The sequence below is a fragment of the Pinus tabuliformis genome, chromosome 4_1, assembly GCF_031772625.1.
Source record: "Pinus tabuliformis cultivar Carrire ecotype Pingquan chromosome 4_1, CPIR1, whole genome shotgun sequence".
NCBI classification, from domain to species: Eukaryota; Viridiplantae; Streptophyta; class Pinopsida; order Pinales; family Pinaceae; genus Pinus; species Pinus tabuliformis.
Window position 1 is genome coordinate 926363437 of NC_142303.1, and position 23786 is coordinate 926387222.

A 23786-nucleotide genomic window follows, 5' to 3' on the forward strand; every position below is an offset into this window, starting at 1 on the left:
CACGATGGCAGAATGGATGATGGCGATCCGTTGAAGCTCGACAGCAGTCTCGGCAAGCGCGGGCAAAGTGAAAACTCAAAGCTTGACCGCAAAAATGAAAATGAGGTAAGTAACCTAAGGTAAGTTTTAGTTTTTAGTTTTTAGTTTTTAGTTTTGTTTTATTTGTTTTAGTTTTTTATTAGTTTTTTTTAATACAAAAATTTTCAATTTCTTTTTATATTAAGGGTTATTAGACAAATTCGTGGGGGGTGTGTTCCCCCTCAAAACAGGACACCCAAAAGCACCCTTTTTGAGAGGGGACGCCCAAAAGCACCCCTCTTGGGGAGTCACAGCCCCACACTTGGGAAATTCACCCCCCTACGTCTCCCCAAGACTCCCCAAAAAGGGTGTGTGGGGAAACACACCCCCAGGAGTCCCCCCCTCCCAGGTGTGTGGGGTGTGAGGGGTACATGCACTCGATTCCAAGGGACGCGTCCCCGTGGAACACTGAAAAATACATCTAGGACCAGCGTGAAGGCCCTTTAGTCACGCAGGAATACCCCCCAATGCTACAAAAAAAATCCACAAGTCTTACCAAGGCTCAAATCCTAGAATCCAAGGCAAATCTCCAAATGAACATTCTACATACCCCATTCGAAGAAATTCATTATTTCAAATGCTGAAAATATTTCAAGAAGAGAACCAATTAAATATTGCAAACAGCCTTAGAAGCAACTCAAGGAATTTTTCCAATCGGGGCAGAAAGCTCCTAACACTTCCAAACTCTAAGGGAGGTCCCAAAGTTTCCCGCAAAAATTCAACATGTTTTCTAACTCCTGTTAAAAATATTTATTTGATGGCCTTGCTGTTAAGATTCTAACTTGGAATATCTATCACATAGGCACTGAATTGAAAAGAAGCCATAGGGGAAAGGTTCATTTAGAAAAGCCCGATATTGTAGTTATTCATGAAACAAAACTACTACAACTTAGAATGGATATTGTGAAAATTTAAGTGTGCAGATAGGCAACATGAATATACAAAAATTGGATAGGCAATCGATAGGAATATCAAAATGGATGAGTCATAGGTGTAACATGGAGGTTCTTTCCACAGAAGGTATTGGTTCACATGACCTTAGCTTTCTTTGTTGAAATTTGATGGCTAAAAAAATGTTTCCTACAATACCATCCCGGTTTTAATTTCACCTTATCACTCCTATTCAGTTAAATGCCCTTTCCCATAAACATACATTCAACATATAGAATTTTGGAAATGAAATTTTCAAATTAAAACACATGGGACTGTCAACACATGCTGAAAATAAATATGGACATACCCAGACCAGCAACACACATAAAAATACACACAGATTTTTTGTCAACTTAGACCCAGGCAAAACCCCTTCAATCTTCTCCAGGGAAAACCTGTTAGAGAGCTCTTCAAATTTATTTATCTTTCAAGTTCAGGAAAAATACATTTTCAAACAAAACAAAATAACAAAATACAACTTATCTCTTCAGCCCAAAACTCCTTCAAAATCGTGCCCACTTTGCCTCGATTTTTGTGCCCACTTGAAGCTGAAAATATGCACTGTACGGACTCAATACGAATTTCCGTATTGCTGTATGGATTTTTTTCAAACAAAAAAAAATCAAAAACTTCTCTCGAACGGCGTGCAGCGCACAGCATTCAATGTTGTTCGTACTGTACCTTTTACTGTCTTCTATGCCTTGATTTTCATGTCCAGGAATCACTCCTTCAGCTTGCTACAACAAATTTCTCCTTCAGAACTTTTCTCCAGCTCTCAGCCTCCTTTCTCCAATCAGCTCATGAAGAATGAATGCAATCTCTCTTTTCTTTTCCCCCTTTTGTTTCCCTAAATGACTCTTGGGCAACCCTAGATCTAATGGCTCAATCCATTTAGATCAAGGGATGATAATAAATGTGCATTTAATTCTCACTTTCTATTTTTTAACTCACCCATTAAATAAAGTACCCACATTGTACTTTATGTCCAAAGTCGCTTTTCACTTTATAATTTAACATTGACTTTACCACTTACGAAGTCACTTTCACTTTATAAAGTCACACTTAGGAAAAGAATTATTTTGGACACTTTTCCCTAGGTAGAGACTAACCCATGGGAAATCACTTGTCCAAGGTACATTAAAAATCAACACTCCCTCTTGCCGAGGAAAGTGTTTCTCACCACACCCATTTTGTCCTTGAAATGGGCATGCTTGCCTCTTGGCAAGGACTTCGTGAGAACATCGGTCGCCTGCTCATCTGCTAATATATACTCCAGCTTCACTACTCTCTTCTGAACATAGTCCCTGATGAAATGATATTTGATGTCAATGTGTTTTGACCTGTCATGAAACATTGGATTCTCCGTGAGTTTAATGCAACCCTGATTATCACAGTGAATAACCGTCAGTCTCAACTCCTGACCAAATAGGCCATACAACAACTTGCGAAACCAAATGGCCTCACAACTAGCCTGACTAGCAGCCATATACTCAGTCTCAGAAGAGCTCAAAGCCATTGACTTGTGCTTTTGACTGAACCATGACACAACCACTAAACCCAAGCCGAAGCAACACCATGAAGTGCTTGCCCAATCTGAATCTGTGTAACCTGCCAACCTCACTCCATCTCCTCGCCTATAGTCCAAACCACAACAATCCCATGCACATAGCGAAGAATGTGCTTTGCAGCTACCCAGTGCACCTTCCTTGGCTCAACTATGAATTGCCTAAGAGTGTTCACTACAAAGCATATACCTAGCCTAGTGTTGACCAGATACATCAAGGACACAATAAGCTGCCAATACAATGTGGGATCCACCAAACTAGAATCTGAAGCATGAAGCTTCTTCCAGTTGGTGATCATAGCTGTAGACATGGGTCTACAATCTGCCATGTGAAATCTGCTCAACACATCCACAGCACACTGCCCCCACCCCATAAAGATATGCCCCTCCTCCTGCCACACCTCAAGCCCCAAAAAGTTATGCATCAGCCAAATGTCCTCCATCTCGAACTCCATAGCAAGATCCTCCTTGCAACCACTAATCAGTCTCTCTACCCCAGTAATGAACAAGTCATCAACATACAACACAAGAATGAGCAGATCATCCCCTACAACAATGTAGTATAGGTTCAAATCTGCATCGCTCTTCGTGAAACCCATCTGCTGCAAGTAAGTATCAATCCTCGAATACCAAGCTCTCAGAGCTTGCTTAAGTTCGTAGAGTGCTCGCCTCAACCAACATACATGGGTCTCCCGCCCAAGTACCTCAAAGCCCTATGGCTGCTCAACATACACCTCCTCCTCTATAACTTCATTCAGAAATGCGGTCTTCACATCCATCTGATGGATTTGCCAACCCATTTCTGCAGCAATAGAAATAAGGGACTGGATAGAAGTGTATCAAGCTATGGGAGCGAAGGTCTTGACTCTTATCATAGTCAACTCCCTCTATCTGTGAAAACCCTCTAGCCACAAACCTCGCCTTGAACTTCTCAATGCTGCCATCCGCGGCATTCTTGATCTTGTAGAGCCACCTAGAAGTCACAATTGACTTGCACTCAAGCCTAGTAGGCACCACTTTGTTCTTAATGATAGAGGCATACTCCTCCACCATAGCTTCTCTCCATAACTCCTGGCTGGAAGCCTCCTCATAGCTAGTAGACTTAGAGTCAACAATGTTGGTAACCTTGGCTACATAACTGCAAAACCGCTCAGGTGGCACACTCTCCCTGTTCATCCTCTTCGGAGGACCAATGGACTCTGCTTCCTTCAATGTGTCTTGAAGCCACTTGGACCTCCTCTTCCTGAAGAAGCTTCCCCATAGGGAACCTCATCCTCTGCCCCCCAATCTAGTGAACTTGAAGGTCTGCCAACTGACCCTAGTGTGCCTGTACCAGCACCTGTCCTCGAAGAACCTGTACTGGCACCTATGCATGTGTCAGCTGAAGTGCCATGTGAACTCTGTACCAATGGACTCCCTAAAGAAGTGCTCGGTGAACTCGCCACTGGTGCCCCAGATGTCACTGACACTGAAGTACCTCTTGTACCAGTCGATCCAAAACACTAAGGTCCTGCTCCCTGTACCTGACCTCCCTGCTAAGGAGAAGTCTGTGACTCTCTCTCATCATACTCTCGTGATCTCCAATAGGGCCTCTCCTCCTCGAACTTCACATCCCTCCTAATCACCACTCTCTGTTTAGAAGGAATGAAGATCCGATAAGCTTTCGAAGTCTCGTTGTAACCCATACAGATACCCTTCTTTACCATGGGTTCCAGCTTCGTCCTCTGCTCCTTGTGGATATAAGAATATGTGAGACATCCAAAGATACGAAGATGTCCCACATGAGGCTTCTCTCTAGTGAAAGCCTCCTCCAAAGTCATATTCCCCAGTACTCTGTGAGGACTCATGTTCTGAAGATAAACAACATTATTGCAGGCCTTAGCCCACAAAAACAAAGGCAACCCCTGATCATGAATCATCGCTCTAGCAGCGCCAACAATAGCTCTGTTCTTCCTTTCAGACACCCCATTCTGTTGGGGGTTGTAAGGAACCGTGAACTCTCACGTAATGCCCTCCTGTGCACAGAAGTCAAAAAACCCACCATCGGTGTACTCACCACCATTGTCTAACCTCAAGACCCGAATCTTCCTACCTGTCTGCTTTTCCACGAGAGCTTTGAAATCTTTAAGTGACTGAAGACCTTACCCTTGGTCTTCAGGAAATATATCCAAGTCCTCCTAGAGTAGTCATCAATGAATATAACATAATACTCATAACCACCCAAAAACACATGAGACATACGGCCACTAACATCAGTATGAATCAAGTCTAGTATACCTATAGATCTGCTATCTCTCGTTCGGAATGGGAACTTGGTGTACTTGCCCAAAGCACACCCTCTGCAGACCTCATAATGCTCGATACTGAAATCAAGAGCTCCAGTAGTGATCTCCCTCAATACTCTCAAAGCTCCATGATGCATATGCACCATCCTCCGATGCCATAACTCGCACAAGTCCCTACTGCTGGTGGTACTAGTGTGAGTGCTACCAGATGTGCTACTCACCAATGCTCTTACCGACTGAAAACTTAACCTGTGTATTTTCCTAGAGCGGACTCCAATCACTTTGGCCGAAGTGATGGAAGCTCCCCTGGGATGCATCAATACTTGCCCTCCTGAGAAAGTGACGTCAAACCCCTTCTCCTCTATAACAGACACTAAAATCAAGTTCTCCTTCATTACGGGAATATACAAAACATCCACGACCTTCAAAGGAGGCAAAGACTCCCTCTCAAAGGTCACAATCCCCACACCAATAGCACTCACAGTGCGGTCATCTCCTAGTACAATCTGAATATCAAGTGCCCTCTCTGCAAGCTCTAAAAACAACTCTTGTGCACCTATCATATGGCGGGAAGCCCCGTTGTCTATGTACCACACATCGGATGATGTTGTACTACTAGATGTAGAAGTAATAAATGCAAAGTTCTGGTCAAACTGTGAAGCAAACTGCTCCACCTCTGTTGAAGTTGCAGGTTCCTTCTTCCCCTTGTTCTTCCTCTCAGGGCACGTAGCAGCATAGCGTCTCATCTTCTGACATGCCCAACAATTGACTTTGGACATATCCATATCTTTCTTCTTCTTCTTCTCCTTTCCCTTAGCCCCATCTAATGAGACCCCTTTCTTGGCCTTCCCTTCGTTCTTCCCCCTAGCTGTCAAGGCTACATCCTCCCCATCTGCTATCTTCACCCCACCATTGCCAGTCTTCCATATCTCATGTTGCACACAATCATCCCAGAATCTATCGCAATTGGGAAGATTCTCCCTAGAGGTAACAGCATCTCCAAAGACCTCCCAAGACTTAGGAAGTCCCACTACAGCTATCCTGACTAACTCTATGGGTGCAACTGCCTCACCAATAGCAGTCAAATCATCAAGTACTTGTTTGACCCTGCCAAGATAATGAACCACACTTTCAGCCTTTGTCATCCTGATGTTCTTCAATTGTTCTTTGAGTACCATCTTCCTGCTCCCATTGGTACTCTGATAGAGATTGGTTAGACTTGTCCACATCTGATATGCATATGTGTTTCCTCTCACCTGAGGAACCACATGATCCTTCAGACTGTCCATCAAAATCCTTTTTGCCTTTGCATTATTTTTTGTAATTATGCAAGTTCATTTACAATAGTAGGAGGTACAACCACTTGCCGCACCATGTCCCAAACTGCGGCCTCCTCAAACACTGTCTGAATTTGTCCTTCCAAACGGCATAGTTGGATATCCCATCCAGTCTGTCCTCTATCCTTAAGAACATGGCCATGACTACTGTCCAAAATTTACAAAACCAAGAAAATGGAGAAATGAACTTTCCAGCACACCTTGTTGTCCCAAAAGTTCAGTCTGTGTGAAATTTCACCTTGTTGTCCCAAAATATCAGTTTGTTGTCCAAACTGAGTTTGTTGTCCAAAAATTTAGTTTGTTGTCCAAACCACTGTTTGTTGTCTCAAACTACTGTCTGTTGTTCAAACTGCGATTTTTAGCCTGTAGCTTTGATACCATGTTGAAATTTGATGACTAAAAAAAAAGTTTCCTGCAATCCCAACCCGATTTTAATTTCACCTTATCACTCCCATTCAGTTAAATGCCCTTTCCCATAAACATACATTCAACATATAGAATTTAAAACACATGGGACTGTCAACACATGCTGAAAATAAATATGGACATAACCAGACCAGTAACACACATAAAAATAGACAGATTTTTGGTCAACTTAGACCCAGGCAAAACCCCTTTAATCTTCTCCGGGGAAAACCTCTTAGAGAGCTCTTCAAATTTATTTATCTTTCAAGTTCAGGAAAAATACATTTGCAGACATAACAAAACAGAAAAATGCAACTTATCTATTCCACCAAAACTCCTTGAAAATTGTGCCCACTTTGCCTCGATTATCGTGTCCACTTAAAGCTGAAAATATGTATTGTACGGATACCACTGTATGGACTCCGTACAAATTTCCGTATTGTTGTACGAACTATACGGATTTTTTTTCAAAAAAAAATCAAAAACTTCTCTCGAACGGCATGCAACTCACAACATTCAATGTTGTTCGTATTGTACCTTCTGCTGTCTTCTATGCCTTGATTTTCATGCCCAGCTTTGCCCAGAAATCACTCCTTCAACTCGCTGCAACAAATTTCTCCTTCAGAACTTTTCTCCAGCTCTCAGCCTCATTTCTCCAATCTGCTCATGAAGAATGAATGCAGTCTCTCTTTTCTTTTCCCCCTTTTGTTTCCCTAAATGACTTTTGGGCAACCCTAAGATCTAATGGCTCAGATTCATTTAGATCAAGGGATGAGAATAAATGTGCATTTAATTCTCACTTTCTATTTTTAACTCACCCATTAAATAAAGTACCCACATTGTACTTTATGTCTAAAGTCGCTTTTCACTTTATAATTTAACATTGACTTTACCACTTATAAAGTCACTTTCACTTTATAAAGTCACACTTAGGAAAAGAATTATATTGGACACTTTTCCCTAAGTAGAGACTAACCCATGGGAAACCACTTGTCCAAGGTACATTAAAAATCAACATTCTCTAGAGTTTGGGATCTTAGTTTCTACGTGACAAATGTGTATGGACCTAATTTGGTGCTTCTAGGAGCTAAGTGATAGCATCTTCTTGCAATGGAAAGGGAAAATCTCCCAAACCTGCCATGGACCTTGGCATGAACTTTATTAGGGGTGCTCATCAAAAAAGGAGGGTTGACAAGCAAAAATAACTCATTATTAGCAAATTCGTTTAAATAGGAATTCCTTGGTAGATGTGAAACCAAAGAATGTTAATTATATCGGGAATAACAGAAGAAAAGGGTAAGGTTTTGTGTTGGAAAGATTGAATAAATTACATATAAGTGAAGATTGGCATGATTAGGGATTTGAAGTTGAATCTTTTAATCTAAAGGAAGCATTATCAGCTCAGGGCAAACCAAAAAATATCCTTTCAAGTTTGTGAATATGTAGTTCACCCAACCTGATTTGGAAAATAAAAATGTGGGAATGGTGGGATGAGGAAATAATAATATTGTTCATGGGATCAAAAATATTTTTCTACATAAAATCCATCAGAATCTTAAAAGAAGGGAATATGCAGACTTTCAGAAAGATCTACAACAAAAAAGCACACCCCGAGGTTGAGATGAATACACTCCATGACAAAATAGAAGAAAATGAGGTTTGCTAGATTAAAAAAATGTTCTCAAATAAAATTAGACATATATATCAAAGGGAGGAAGATTTCTATAGGCAGAAATCAAGAATTTCGTGTCTCAAGGAAGGGGAGAGAAACACAAAGTTCTTCACAAAGCCACCCAAAGCAGAAGAACCCATAATAGAATCTCCCAAATTATCAAGGAAAATAACAATGTGATTAAAGGACAAATATGTAAGGACACGGGTTTTTTAAGAATTTGTTAATGGAACCTAGTGACATAGCCCCCGAAAGCAATGAGCTATGTGAAAACATATCCCAAATCTTATAAGCATTGAGGTCAACAAAAAGCTTAGGGCACTCATCACTGAAGAAGACTACAAGAAGTGTTGTTTTCATTACAAAAGAATAGGGGAGCAAGCCTTAACGACTTTTGAGCTAACTTTTATCAAAAATTTGGCACATTATGCTTTGTGTATAAAAGAAGAGCAAAACTTGCAAAAGTTTTATAGATTATGTAAAGGTTTGTCGCCCAACTATCTAGGCCATGGTGGTGGTATTATTTTGCCTTCCAATAAAAGGAAACACCTTGATAGAAGAAGTTCAAAATAGGGTGTGTGAGAGACCCCTCAAGAAGCAGTGCTTGTCTGAAAGATGCAAAAGACTGCATCCATCTCTTTCTTCATTGTGAGTTGTGACTTAGCTAAGTAGGCAAAGAAATCTTGGAGTGAATTCAAGCAAGTTCAATAGAAGAGTTGATTAAGAAATGGGACAAGTTGCCCTAGAAATAAAATATCCTAAAAATAGTTTGGAATGTATCTCCTAGCTTTATAATTCAGTTCCTACAGAAAGCCAATAGCAACAAAACTAGCATCAACAAATCAAATTCAGACCAAAATGAAAAGCGCTATAATATAAAAATTCAAAGCAAAACATGGGAATTCAAAGGAGGAAACTATCAATTGAGTCTATCTCAAGTGGTTGGGAGGAATGATTGTTATCCTCCCCAACCAAGTTCAATTCCCACAAGTGACATGTTGTAATGGCTTCAAGCATTGTTGTTGATTGGGTTTGTACCCTGAAGATTCTAGGGTTTACCTTGGTTACCATCCTCAAAATGAGGGGAAGTACTCATGGAATTTCCCCAGGTTTGTAAAAAAAAATCAAAGGAGGAAATCATTCCAAAGTCAGAACCTAATTCCTAAATTGATGGAAGTTAGGTCTAACCTATCCTTCCAATAAAGGACAAAGATAAAGCCATTAGATAAATCGCTGATATGGTCTCCTCTATAGGAGGGGTAGATCAAAGTGAATTTTGATGGTGCATCTAAAGGAAACCAAAGAATAGTAGGGTTAAGAAAAGCGTTTAGAGATCACCAAGGTCAGTGATATCAACAGAGCATATTATCATTTCTTCATGAAGGATTATGCAAAGTGTGAAACGATAATCCTTGTGATAAATGAAACCATCAACCTAGGCATGAAAAAGTTATTTTCAAAGGAAATTCAAAATTAAGAATAGATATCCTAGATGAAATATCTAAAATATCATCATGGGAAATGGAAAGGCATATGTCATGGTGCAAGGAATTTATTCAAACCTTTGAAGAGTGTAGGTTTGCCCAGAGAACACATATGATGTCCAGTGAACTAAGTTTGATTGGTTGGCCAACTGATCAACATCTTCTAAATGTTGTCAAGTGTTTTCTCTTAGCAGTCTTCCATTTGTTAAGAAATCTAGAGACAACAAGTTAGGTGATTTCTCTTACTTTGATAATTGCTTGTGATGTATTTTTAATTTAGTTTGATTAGCTTCTCCTTGCACTTGATTATTATTAGTGTTCTTCTATCATCAAACAGCTCAATGAGACAATAGGACACAAGATGTAAGCTATCAGTCAGGGCCAAAACCTCTCCTTTTGAGAGGAAAACCGATAAGAATTCTTCTCTTCTTATAGAACTTCAATTGACGAATTCCAAGACCTATGACCCTTGACCAAGACCCCTCCAAGACCAAGTCAAATCTTCCTTGACAATCTTTCCTTCTAGCAACTTTGACCTCAACAATTCTTGCAATTTCAACCCCAGCAGATTCTTTTGCAACTTCGACTTCCTAGCAAATTCTTCTGCAACTTCGACCCCTAGTAGATTCTTCTGCAATTTCGTCCTCCAGCAGTTTCTTCTACAGAAACCCTAGGTCTTGAGAGAAAAATTATGGTAGATTCTTCCTTCTTTCCTCTTCGCTTGAGTTGATTCCCTCTCCTCGAGAACTCGACTTGCACAGTGTACTTCTTGATGCCCTAACTCGAATTTTGCAACTTGGTCTTTTCTGTTGCAATAGGTGCCTTGATTGCTTCGCACATGTGAAGAGTAATAGCCCAAAAACAGTCCAAAATGCTCACTCTTCTTCTCTTCTACTTGTCCTTCTCTTCTTCGCACCCCTTGCTCTTGCTTGATCGAACTTGTGTGTGGTGAGTGTATCCTCCAAGTGAGGTCGAAGTCTTCTTTATATATAGGTCTCCTACTAGGTCGAATTGCTTCTTTTAGGCCGACTTGTCCACTTGTGAAGGCCAACTTGATCTTTGCATCATGACGAGATCTTCAAGGGTCTTTGACTCTAGATTTGACACAAATTAAATTTTCTTTACAATATGTAACATGCCCAAAAGGGTCTTCCATACATGACAATGACTCAATTGAATTCTAGACTCAATGACAAGCCCTAGAATCACTCAATGGATGCTTGACCTAGAAATAAATTTCCCTTGAGCATGAAACCCATGCCTCAAAAACAACATAATAAATTTATTTTTCTCTTTTCATCAAATAAAATCATGATTACATATGTCATTATGAAGACCGAGCCTAGTTACATATTTCAACACTCCCTCTTAACTAGGGAGGTATTCATAATACATACAAGGTACTTAGACATTCTCAATCTGAAGAATTCTCATAAGAAGAGTCGGATTGGTAAGTCATCTTAAAGCATCTCATCATATCAACCAGCATTGTCACATAGCAAGGCCTTGACTAACAACTCCATCTCTCCACAAGATCAGAGCACAATGTTGGCGAGACCAATGACTGACAGACACCATCATCACTGTCTCTCAAGGCACATACCCCACCCGAGTGTTCTCAGGGTATGTCCTTCTAAGACAATTCCTATCTTGGAATGACACATCCTCAAGGAATTTCCTCTTCAACTACTCTTATCTTGGATGCCCTACCTCATCCTCAAAGAGTATTAGAATCAGTCTCAGATGCTTACCCAATCCTCCATTCTTTCTTCACAATATGAAGACAAGAATGATGTGTCTATCTTTCCCTCTCAACTAGGGAAGATGTACCCATTCCTGTAAAAGGAATGTACACAAGCTCCCTCTTAACCAAGGATTTGTTACCAACAGTAGCTCTCAGCTCTTTGGTGGAGATCATGGTATTATCAGCTACTTGTAGGACTCTTCCTTTCAATGTCATGAAGTACATCCTCTTCATTATGGAGCCTTCATCTTTCGTAGGGCATCGGCCATCCATCACTTTCCTTCACGAACCATATCAGTCATGTCATCCTTCTCTTCATCGGAAAGTGATCTTCTAGTCCACATCTGGCTTTTCTTCATACCGCTACCTCTTCCAAGTCATGTTTCCTTTAAGATCTTTCATCCAACCACATGAGTGTTAGTTGTACTTTGTAGGTCACATCTACAACTCTCTTTTTGGTAGCCCTGTATCAACCCATCCAGATTTTGTTCAAAAATCAAAAATCAACATTAAATCAAAGTTGCCTTTTGTAATGGCCTTTCATCATGACATCAATTTGCTTGCAATATCAACTTCCTGCACATTCATAAACACATCTCCAAGACTTTATATGTCAATTGTCTCTTTTCTTTACAAACCTTATCAGGGTTTTCATACCTCTTTATGGAGATGTCATGGCCAATTCTTCTAGTCATCAGATGTTGATTTCTGTTTTTTTTATGTGACCATAGTTGCATCTTTCATGATCTCTTCTTTCTTTCTCCACATATTGCTCCTCAGGAACTTTTATCCATAGTTCCTTCATCTTTGTCAACTACCTCATATTCCATATGGGGACATATTATGTTGATTCCATCTTGTCAATATGTGAGTCATGCCTTCATGCATCTTTCCAAAGTAAGAGATTCCATTTCTTTGATAATGCCCAAGTGGTAGAGCATCATGTTGTTTGCAACTATATGATGACATGACTTGATCTATCAAATATATACATACCTCTTTTCTCCTTTAGGTCATCTAGACTTCCTTCGGCAGCTCCCTTTCCTTAATTTAAAGCACTTCAACCAATTTGATGTGTTGCACTCCATTGTCACCATACCACTATTCTTCTAAACAATGGATCCCACACAAGGTGGAATGATCAGCGAGACACTTGTTTCTTCCAAGTAGAGGTGAAATTTCTAATGAAGTTTCCAACGGGGGATCTTGATTATCCTCACCCTACAAATGTTCCTTCTTAATGATGATGATGTATGATGAACTCTTTCTATCCTCTATCATGCTAGATGACTTTCTTCTACCCATAGGTACTACTTATGCTTTCAATGAGGTTGCCAAGAGCTACTTCCTTTCTATGATGACTGCTACATCCATGTAGACTTCTACTTGAGCTATCTTTCAAGCTTCTATAACGATGTTACGAGCTCTTGTTTCGATCGTATGCTCTTCCAATATGATGTCATTTCCTAATATGATGCATCCTATCATACTTACAATGCTTTCTACCATGATACCTATCTTTCACAAAAACTGAAAATAACTAAGCAAAGGAGATTATCTCAGTCATAGTAGAGATCTTCTGCTTCCTCCTTCTTTGATTTTTTCTTTTCAGGTTCTTCCACTTCTTCAGTAATATGAGCTTCATTCCTTTTCTTGTTGTCCTTCTTGAGTTTAGGACGATTTCTCTTGTAGTGCCCATATTCTTGACAACCGTAGCATTGGATCTTTGACATATTGATTTTTCTCTTTTTCCCAAAATTTCCTTTTCTCTTAGCCATGGCAGCAAATGCTTGAACTCGTTCATTTGTTCACACATCACTTTTTGCCTTCAACCCGGTTTCTTCAATCTTACATAATGACCAAAGTTCACTGAATGGGGTGGCTTCCTTCTTCTCATAGATGCTTGATACGAAGTTGCCCCATTCATCAAGTAGTGCATTGAGCACCACAGTGGTCATTTCTTTATCAAACACTATTTCCCCCAACTCTTACAGTCAGTCTCTTATTTTTGACACCCTCATAAGATATGAGGCTATCCCTTTGATACCTTTATCTTATATAGCTCAATTCTCAAAGATGTGACTTCTTCGGCAATGGTTACAGAGAACAATTCTACTAACTTTTCGTAGATTTCTTTTGATGTCTCCAACTTTGATACATAAGGTATGAGGGGGTCCTCGATGGATTCTATAAGGATCATTTGAGCCCTTATTTCTCCTTTCATATACTTAACTAGAGCTTGAGCTTCTTCCTTTGGAGATTTGGTGATTGAACCCTTAACATGTCCAACGACTGCATTTTCTATGAGGATCAAATATGTCCTCTTTTTCCATGCAAGAAAGTTTGATGAGCCAACCAATTTGTTGCTCTACTTGCACAATGAAGTCATTTGATAGATTCAGACATACATATAAAGATACTTGTCAAGTGAAGATACTCCAGATGATGAAATCTTCAACTTGATGCCTTCCTTTATGATGTTGATGATAGAAGACGTCTTCCTTCAAAAGTGATCCTTGACTTAAGAAGAGGGAGATCACCTTGATTCCCTAATGATGGTAGTGCTTCTTCCTGCTTCAAGAGGCTTCAATGTGTAGTTCTTCTTGGAGTCGAGGTATGGTCCTTGAGATCCTTTCTTTGTGATGATGATGTGAGCTTCTCAAGCATGCTTCAAGTGTAGAACCCTTCTTCGAATGAGCTAGGGTTTTGAGGTCTTCTTCTCTTTGAGATGTGATGATCTTTGAAATGAATAGTCCTTCTTGATGCTCCTTAGATTGTTTGGCCCCTTATGTATCCCTTCTTGACGATTCGATGTCCTCTTTGATGTCTTGACCTTTCTTGATACTCCTTTTTGATGGTCCTTCTTCAAGTTGCCTTTCCTTGTCTTGTGACCTTAGCTCTGATACCATGTTGAGAAATCTAGAGGCAGCAATGTCCTCTTTGATGTCTTGACCTTTCTTGATACTCCTTTTTTATGGTCCTTCTTCAAGTTGCCTTTCCTTGTCTTGTCACCTTAGCTCTGATACCATGTTGAGAAATCTAGAGGCAGCAAGTTAGGTGATTTATCTTACTTTGATAACTGCTTGTGATGTATTTTTAACTTAGTTTGATTAGCTTCTCCTTGCACTTGAATATTATTAGTGTTCTTCTATCATCAAACAACTACCAAACAATAAAATCAATGAGACAATAAGACACAAGATGTAGGCTATCAACCAAGGCCAAAACCTCTCCTTTTGAGAAGAAAACCTGCAAGAATTCTTCTCTTCTTATTGAACTTCAATTGACGAATTCCAAGACCTATGACCCTTGACCAAGGCCCCTCCAAGACCAAGTCAAATCTTCCTTGACAATCTTTCCTTATAGCAACTTTGACCTCAGCAACTTTTGTAATTTCGACCCTAGCAGATTCTTTTGCAATTTCAACTTCCCAGCAGATTCTTCTACAACTTCTACCCCCCAGTAGATTCTTCTACAATTTCGTCCTCCAACAGTTTCCTCTACAAAAACCCTAGATCTTGAGAGAAAAATTATGTTAGATTCTTCCTTCTTTCCTCTTCGCTTGAGTTGATTCTCTCTCCTAAAGAACTCGGCTTGCATAGTATACTCATCGATGCCCTAACTCAACTTCTACAACTTGGTCTTTTCTGCTGCAATAGGTGCCCGGATTTCTTCGCACGAGTGAAGAGTAATAGCCCAAAAATGGTCCAAAATTCTCGCTCTTCTTCTCTTCTACTTGTCCTTCTCTTCTTCGCACCCCTTGATCAAACTTGTGAATGGTGAGTGTATCCTCCAAGTGAGGTCGAAGTCTTCTTTATATATAGGTCTCCTACTAGGTTGAATTGCTTCTTTTAAGCCAACTTGATCTTTGCATCATGACAATGTCTTGGAGGGTCTTTGACTTTGGATTTGACTCAAATTAAATTTTCTTTACAATATGTAACATGCCCAAAAGGGTCTTCCATACATGACAATGACTCAATGACAAGCCCTAGAAGCACTCAATGGGTGCTTAACCTAGAAATAAATCTCTGTTAAGTTTAGGTATGTTCTATGCTTAGAGCAATTTATTTCAATTTTCATAGTCAGCTCAATATCTTTTCTAGATTAGCAAGCACATCAGCATTAAAGTAAATTGCAGATAGAACATAAACATAAATCGCAGAAGACAAGCCAAGACAAGAGGACAAACCCCAATGTGGCGCTAGCCAGGGACAAACCCCAATGTGGGGAAACCCTTGATCAATTCTTCTTATATGTTCTTCAATAGTTCAGCAGAGAGAGAGAGAGAGAAATAGTACATTTACAACTGAAGTCTACACTTTGACTTATCTAGATGACAGCATAGATCATCTCTAAGAAGATGATACATGAGATCAGTTGAAGACATGCTACTTCAACTGATTCTCCAAGGTGACTCCTTCACCTATCATCCTGTTGCATCTCGTCATCATGTTGCGCCTCATCGTGCTGCACCCATCATCACAATGCTGCATCTCATCATGCTTCTTCAATCATGACGGTACCCATCACTGTACTGCATCATGTGCCATTGCTGCACCATGTGCCATTGCTGCACCATGTTGCCATTGTTGTACCATGTTGCCATACTGACCTATGTGTTTGCTGCACCTACCTAGCTTGTTGTCCCTTGCTTGGTTGTTGTCCCTAGCATCTTGCTGTCCCTAGCATGCTAGTTGTACTTGTTGCACTAAGTATCATGTTGTTGTCCCAATGTGTTATACTAGCAGCACTATGAACTTGCTATATCATACGGATGTACCTCACCATTGTGTTGCCCCTCATTATGTTATGATACACTTCATCGATGTACCCATCATTCTGCAGCATTCATCAACATGCTGCTGCAATATATCTGTTGCTTGCAACATCATGCTGCTTCAATGTATCATCATTGTTTTCTCCATCCAAGTGATTGTACTATTATCAACACAGTCCTAACATATGTTGCCTTGCTGGACAGACTTCAATGTATACCCTTCAACACTCTTCTCCATGTCATACAAGCCGCTTTCGGACCTTCCTTCCTCCATGGCTGTGACTGGGGCATGCTTGAATAGTCTTCCTTTATATCACCTGGAGGACTGCAGTTACAGCAGCATAGAGCTTCTGCATAGGGCTGCGTATAGGGCGACGTAGGACTCTCCAATAGAGCTGTGTATAGGGCAATGTAGGGCTCTCCATAGAGCTGTGTATAGGGCAGCGTAGGGCTCTCCATAGAGCTGTGTATAGGGCAGCATAGGGCTCTCCAATAGAGCTGTGTATAGGGCAGCGTAGGGCTCTCCATAGAGCTGTGTATAGGGCAGCGTAGGGCTTCTCTTTTAGACCAGCAATTAGATCTCTCCTTGCTGCATTATGTAGGCTTCCTTCACTGCGTTAAAATCTCCTCCATGATAGTGTTAGGATCTAGGGCATCCTCTAGGGCAGCGTATCCTCTTTAGATCTCTCCTCCCACCAAAACCCAAAGACAAGTGGAGAGGAAGAGATCACCAAGAGGATGTGTGTCCAAATGACTTTCAAGGCACCTCTATTTATACTAAAATGTTGAGCACAAGTGGGGTTTATTTGGTTGTTGGCCGACCTTGACAAATTGTCCCATAACACAAATAAATTCATATCTCCATGAACATTTATCAGAATCGGATGATCTTTAGATCAATGCTACACCTCTCGATGAGTGGGATCCAAGAAAAATATCAGTTGCCATTAATAAGATGACCCACATGGAGTTTAGCCCTAGTTGCCAATTTTAACAATTTCCCTTGAGCATGAAACTCATGCCTCAAGAACAGCAATAATACATCTATTTCTCTTTTCACCAAATAAAATCATGATTACATATGTCATTATGAAGCGCGAACCTAGTTACATATTTCAACACCATTGATGGAAAATAAGGTTTAAAGGATGATTTACCTAGATGCCCAAGCTCCCACCTTCCCTCCCCCACTCCACTCTCTTGATGATAGGACGACCCCCCTTATTTATGGAGCATCAACCTTAAGACATATGATAGGAGGAAGAGATCATAAATGGTGCAACTGCAATCGGAGTAGGGGAATGAATGTATATTATTCTACCACTTACCTCAGCATTTATTCCACCTTCAATGAAGCCAAGGTTAACTTTGGAGCTAAGAAGTTTGTTATTACAATGGCATTTGTTTCTTCTCTCCCAATCTTCTCATCCAAATCCAACACAAGCATGGTTGATTATAGAAGAGGGGTCTGACCTAGAACAAAAGCAACATTTTTGGTGGAAGCTCAATCAGATAATCCTTTTGATTCAAAGGGATGACTCAAAGAATTGATGCAATAAAGTTACCATGACATTTCATCTACATGTGCTCTCTAACTCCAAAGAAAACCTAAGCCATTATGGATATCTTGTACAATGTTATTTGCAAATTTGGTAGGATGCTATGCAACAATAATATGAGGAGTATTGTGAAGCAAACAAAATATGATGAGATTACCCTTGCCCTACTTAAGAACTTGGTTGCACTATTCAAGGTTATAAATAAGGACATATAAGAGAACAAGGCTCTCGAGCAAAGCATTTGTAATTGTCTGGAATATTTAACCAATTACGTGGCAAACAATGATGATTCGATCTACATAGAGGAGGCACTACCTTCAACCAAAAAAGGCACCCTTGAGGTTCAAAATTTTGTCAACACTTCTATTCCAAATAGCATCGATATATATATATTTCTTTTTTTTTCTTGTGTTTCTTAGTTATCTACCATGTGTACTAGTTTGGGTTTATTTATTATTATGTTTTTTTGCATTTTGATTTTTGTCTATAGTTTGTCATAGTTTTGGAGATGGTTAGAAGGGCATAATTGGTTGAAAAATAATGTTTTTGGTGATTCTAAAAATAATGTAAAGACTCTTATTGATGTTCTTGAGACTCTTTAATATTGGAGCCATCATATGGATGTTACAAAATATCATGAATAAACAAACCCCATACTTATCCCAAAGGCCTAGAATTCACAATATTTGGAGGAGTTATTTAGCATTTTCTATAACAAAAGGAATCATTTGAATATATCACTAAAAAAGGTTTGGTTCTTTACCTACCTTCATTAGAAAGATTGGTCCTAATAGGTCAAACCTAAGCTCTGCAAAGGTTAGCTAAGGTCATGGTCAGTCCTTAATTATCCCTTACGTTATGCTTGAGCACAGGTAAGGAAGAACTTTATGCAAAACTACCTCAAGTAAGACTAGGCTTGAATCTTACCTAAGGTAGCTCAACTCAGGTAAGGTACAACCCCATAAGACCTCAATTGAAAGTTCAACCCTTAGCTCTACTTTAACAAGTGCAAACAAAGGTAAAACCTTGGACCTCCCTTCTAGCTAGTGAAGGTAGAAGTATATAGGATGAGACGAACAACCAAAAAGAGTCCTTATAATGCCCCTTCCTTAAATAGCTCTTCCAAATATTGTGAATTCTAGGCCTTCAAGATATGAATAGGGCTTGTGAATTCACAGTATCTTGCAGATACTATAATAATTTAAACTTTGCATGCCACTGGTGATGACCTCCTAGGCCATAAAAGCATGGATGCCTAGTAAGAATGCAATTAGGTTTTGGGGCATGTGCTTCACAAACTCAAATAGAAATATTTACTCACAAAGATAGATATAGAGAGAGAGGGGCAAAATTTCAAGAACATTAATTTCTATAAATAAACATGCATAATTTTGGAAGCCTTGTTTTTGGTCCTTATGCATAAGCTTCAAATTTTATACCTACCTACACAACCAAAAGTAAACACATACACACACATACAACTCCAATGCTGAATGCCCTATCCTCCATAATTTCAAATTTACCATGAAAAGCATATATTCATCAATAAAAACCAATCCAAACGAACTTCTCAAAAAGCCCCCATTTTTTTACCTACTTACCTAAATTTTAAACTTTAAATTTTTAATATGATATCTCTATTTTAGCATTTTAGTCTATTGCAACATGGTTATTGAAGACGAAAGAAACTATAAATATTGCAAATATTTACACTTCCACAAGAGTTGTTTGAATGCTTACATATAGAAGAATAGGGTTTGCCACACTCAACAACTCATTGGGTCTAGGCATAGCATAACTACTTCAGACAAGACAACAACCTGCTCCCATTCTCCCACCTTGTCAAACTATTGAGATTGTGGCTTGTGGCATTTCTCTAGATCAGTGAGGTTTTTTCTACTGGTCATGGCAAAAATTCCTTTGCTTCTAATACATGCACTCCCTCTACGTTTGTGGCTCTAGACCAAGTCTCCAAAAGGACACCTTATTGTCTCCCTCGAGTTCTCCTTTGTTCAATGTGGTAGAGCTTCCAAGAATGGAAAAATATGCACCTCATTTGAACTCATGCTCCTTTGAGGATGTGGTTAATCAATCTAGAGCTCCCGCTTTGAAAAGGAAGGCCTCACAACCACGCAACTTTTGTGGAGAAATCTAATTCCACCCTCGTTCTTTGAAATCCTCCAAAAGAGATCAACGCATATATCAATGACTAAAGAAAAATGCTTTGATATATGGAATCAGTGTGCTATGGCTAATAACTTCATTCCTTATAAACACGATTTATACCAACTGGACTCTAGCCTACACAATAAGGTTTTGTTCCGAAGATTATTTATTTTTATAACTCTCAAGATTGTAGAAAGATCATGGAGGAACCATGGTTTGGGGGCAGAGTTGACATCTTATAAAATCCAGAGTTCAATAAATTCAATCCATCCCTGACCCCAGTAGGGCTAAGATTGCAAAACCACCCCCTTTACAGTTGGAAGAGGGAACATTCCAAGAAATCAGCAATACTTTGGGTAAAATCATGAAGTCTGATCAGCTTGACATTATCAAAGGCCTTCCAAACAAGATGATTCTACATTGTGAAGCTTTTCAAATGGATTAAGAAGTTAGACTATAAAAATGCAGCCTCCAAGAAGGCTCTGTTTAGAGGCAGGCCACTTGAAGGAAAGCTTATTCAAAAAGATAAGTATCAGGAGGAAAATTGCGATCTATCAAAAGAAAGTCAGAATGGTTCTCAGAAAGTTAAGCTAGGAAAGACGAAGAAATATAGATCATCACTGGGTCCTCTGAATTCAAAATCAGTTGACGCAGGCCCGTTAGACGATGAAGAAGAGCCTGTTAACTGTTCTCAATGCGAAATCCTACAGTTGGGCAACGGATAACTGAACTCTAGCAAAGTTGGCAAAACAAAAAGTTTCTCGCACCGTGATTCCAGTTTCGAACCACATTTCTCACGGCTAGAGTCTAATAGAAACCTAATTCGAATAAGAGATAAGGAAATATCTGTTTTTTCAAATTATCCTTCAGTCGTTGCTACACAGGTCTCGCTGGAGTAGCTTATGTTTTTGTTATTGTTTTTTTTTTCTATTTTCGCCCACCGGGTACTGCTTGGGCCATGTAACTCTAACCCTTTTCTCTACTTTAATAAGGAAAAATGGATTAATTTGTTGTTAATATATATCTATACATCCAATAAACGCCCTAATTGCCGAATGTCAGAATGAATTGAGGTTTTTACCCTGAACCCACTTCCCAAGAATCGAAAAATTGTGGCTACTCCGTCATTCGAAAATCCTAAGAAACAGCAAAATCTGAGTTCATTAATTTTTCTCTACACACCGCAATTGCCAATAAGCACCAAAACGCATTAAAGATAAATGGCAATGAATGAATAAAAGCAATCAATCATACCGTCTTTTAAAGGAACCAGACACTCGTATGAAATCTCAAACTGAAATGGGTTGAGAAACGCAGCAGGATTGTCCAGCACCGTCACATTGGTTATGTTCACTGCACTCATCCTCCCTCTTTTCTTCCAACACACCACTCCTCCGATTGATTGATTGAATGGACTGATAAGACAAAGCCCAGACTATGAATAGTTAACAATCCAATCCTAAATCACCGAAGCCTTAAGCACGGTTCGGGTGCGAGTGGGACTTAGGAGTCGTAATGATTGCTTGTCTTCTATTTTTGGTCGTTTGCTTCAGACAATATTTGATTTGCCCTGCGTTTCTTTCACGAATAACACGATAGCAGGGCTCGGTCCGAATCATATCCCTCTCACTGGTCCTGATCCATAGTCCATGCGTTTCGATACTCCACTTTTTGGTTTGAACACCCAAAGAAAATTATTCGAGGCCCCAGGAAAAAACAATTGAGAAATTGGCGATCTGCACTGAACCTTTGAATAATAGTTAAATTTTAATTCATTGTATATGTTTTTGGTTTTTGCGCGCTCTTCAGACCAGTAATGTTATGTGAACATTTAATTGGGTAAAAATAACCTAAAAATACTTTTATGTGAAAATAAAAATTTACTTTAGTAATTTACTTTATTTGACAAAGGTTTTTGTATATGTGATTTACGTCGAAGCTTTTCTTATTACTTTAGTAATGTTTTTGTTTTTTTCTTTTATTTATGTGGTCAAATTGGTTTTTTTTAATTCTAAAATGAGAATTTATGGTATTATATTTATATAGAATATAGTATATTTAAAAGTAGGAATTAAACGAGTTTAGATTTATTTTAATTTGGATCTACGAGGGGCTTAGATGCATCTTAAATGATTTGATTTCTCAATTCTTAGTGGATTCACTGGGTGCCTAGATTGCATCTTAAATGACTTGATCTCTCAACTCTTAGTAGATCCAGAGTTCAGATAGATCTAAGCTGCTTATTTATAGATACAACTTGAGTGGGCTTAATGGTTAACAACATGTGTTTCCTCCTAAGAGGTCACAGGTTCAAAACCAGAAGGTGGTAGAGTATGTATGCCTTTATAGACTTAGCATAATTAAGAGGCTACACCCATGGTTTTCCCATGGTATCTTTGACCCATTGCTTTTTCCATTGTATTTTTATCTAATGTAACCTATTTAAAGGCATCAAATTCCAATAAATTTTTCTTTGAAAATAATTGGAGTCTTTGAGATTCCTTCCACCATAATGATTTTCTTTCAAAAACTATATACATTTTGATCTACATTATGAGATTATTATAAAATTTTATAATTTTGAAATGATATCGTTTATCGTTTATCGATTGGGGGAGTTTGTGATAAACTTCTTTTATATGTTAGTGACCTTGTATTGATTGCTAAATCGGCCCAGGGATTGTAGATGCACCTATATGCCCTTGACCATTTTTGTAAAGCGGTGGGGATGCAAGTCAATACCAGCAAGACCAAAATAATGATTTTCTCGAATAAAAAGAAGCAGAGACAGCATACATTCTTCTTTGAAGGCAACATTCTTGAAGAAGTGAATAAATACAAGTACCTCGGGATTGATTTCAACAATAAGCTTAATTGGGAGCATTACAGAAAGAAGAGAATTTTCAGAGGGTGGAAAGCATTATATACTCTTCAAAACAAATGTAGAGAGGTTGAGTTATGGGATTGGAAAACAATTAAAGTGCTTTTTGGGCTCCTAGTTTGTCCAGTGATATTATATGGGTGTGAATTGTGGGCTAGCAGCATCCCTGTCTCAAAATGGAAGCAAATTGAGAAAATCCAAAAATGCTTGATCATGAAAAAATTTAAAATAAAAAGTTTGGTTTCTTATGAGATAATGTTGAGTGAAACAGGAGCAACTTTCGTCGAAGCAATTGATATGGTGCGTCTCATAAGGTATCTTCAGAGAATTGAGCAAATGGGAGAAGGTAGATGGCCTAAAGTTATCTTCAATGAAGGAATGAGTGAAAGAAAGAAATCATGGATGAGACAAAACAACAAATGGATGCAAAAATGGAATATTTACATCAATGCATGTCCCACAAATAGCAAGGATTTGAAGAGTTATGTTATGGAGAAGTTTCATAAGCATATATGGGGAAAAGAGTTGGGTAGAAAGAAGAAGTATTATGTTCAAGAATTCAACCCCACGTGTGATCTCCAACAAAAAGAGTACATTGGAGCTAGCATTCCATGGAGAGCAAAGATTCTTATTGCTCAATTAAGAACTAACTCGCATCAATTATGGTGTGAAACAAGTCGGTGGAAAAGACCTAAAGAAGCTTGGGAAGAGCGAGTGTGTACTTTTTGCACTTCTGGGGCAGTGGAATTGGAAAAACATTTCATTTTGGAATGTGATGCTTTCAGAGACATTAGAGACAATTACAACCGTCTATTAACTCCAGTTCCTTGGCATTGTCTTTTCAGTGAGGGGAATGTTAGAAGGTTGGGTTAGCTCATCATTAATTTGAATAATAAGA

At 39.1% G+C, this 23786-nt stretch overlaps 1 protein-coding gene across 1 annotated transcript in view; it reads right to left on the reverse strand.

Annotated features, from left to right (window-relative positions):
* Window positions 1-21776, reverse strand: part of LOC149179192 (histone chaperone ASF1B-like) — a 76846-nt gene extending 55070 nt beyond the window's left edge. Inside the window, exon 1 of the mRNA XM_089420558.1 lies at window positions 21262-21776. Within this exon, the coding sequence (XP_089276684.1) occupies window positions 21262-21370 (109 nt within the window). The 5' untranslated portion in view covers window positions 21371-21776. The remainder of the gene's footprint in view (window positions 1-21261) is intronic.
* Window positions 21777-23786: the final 2010 nt, after the last annotated feature.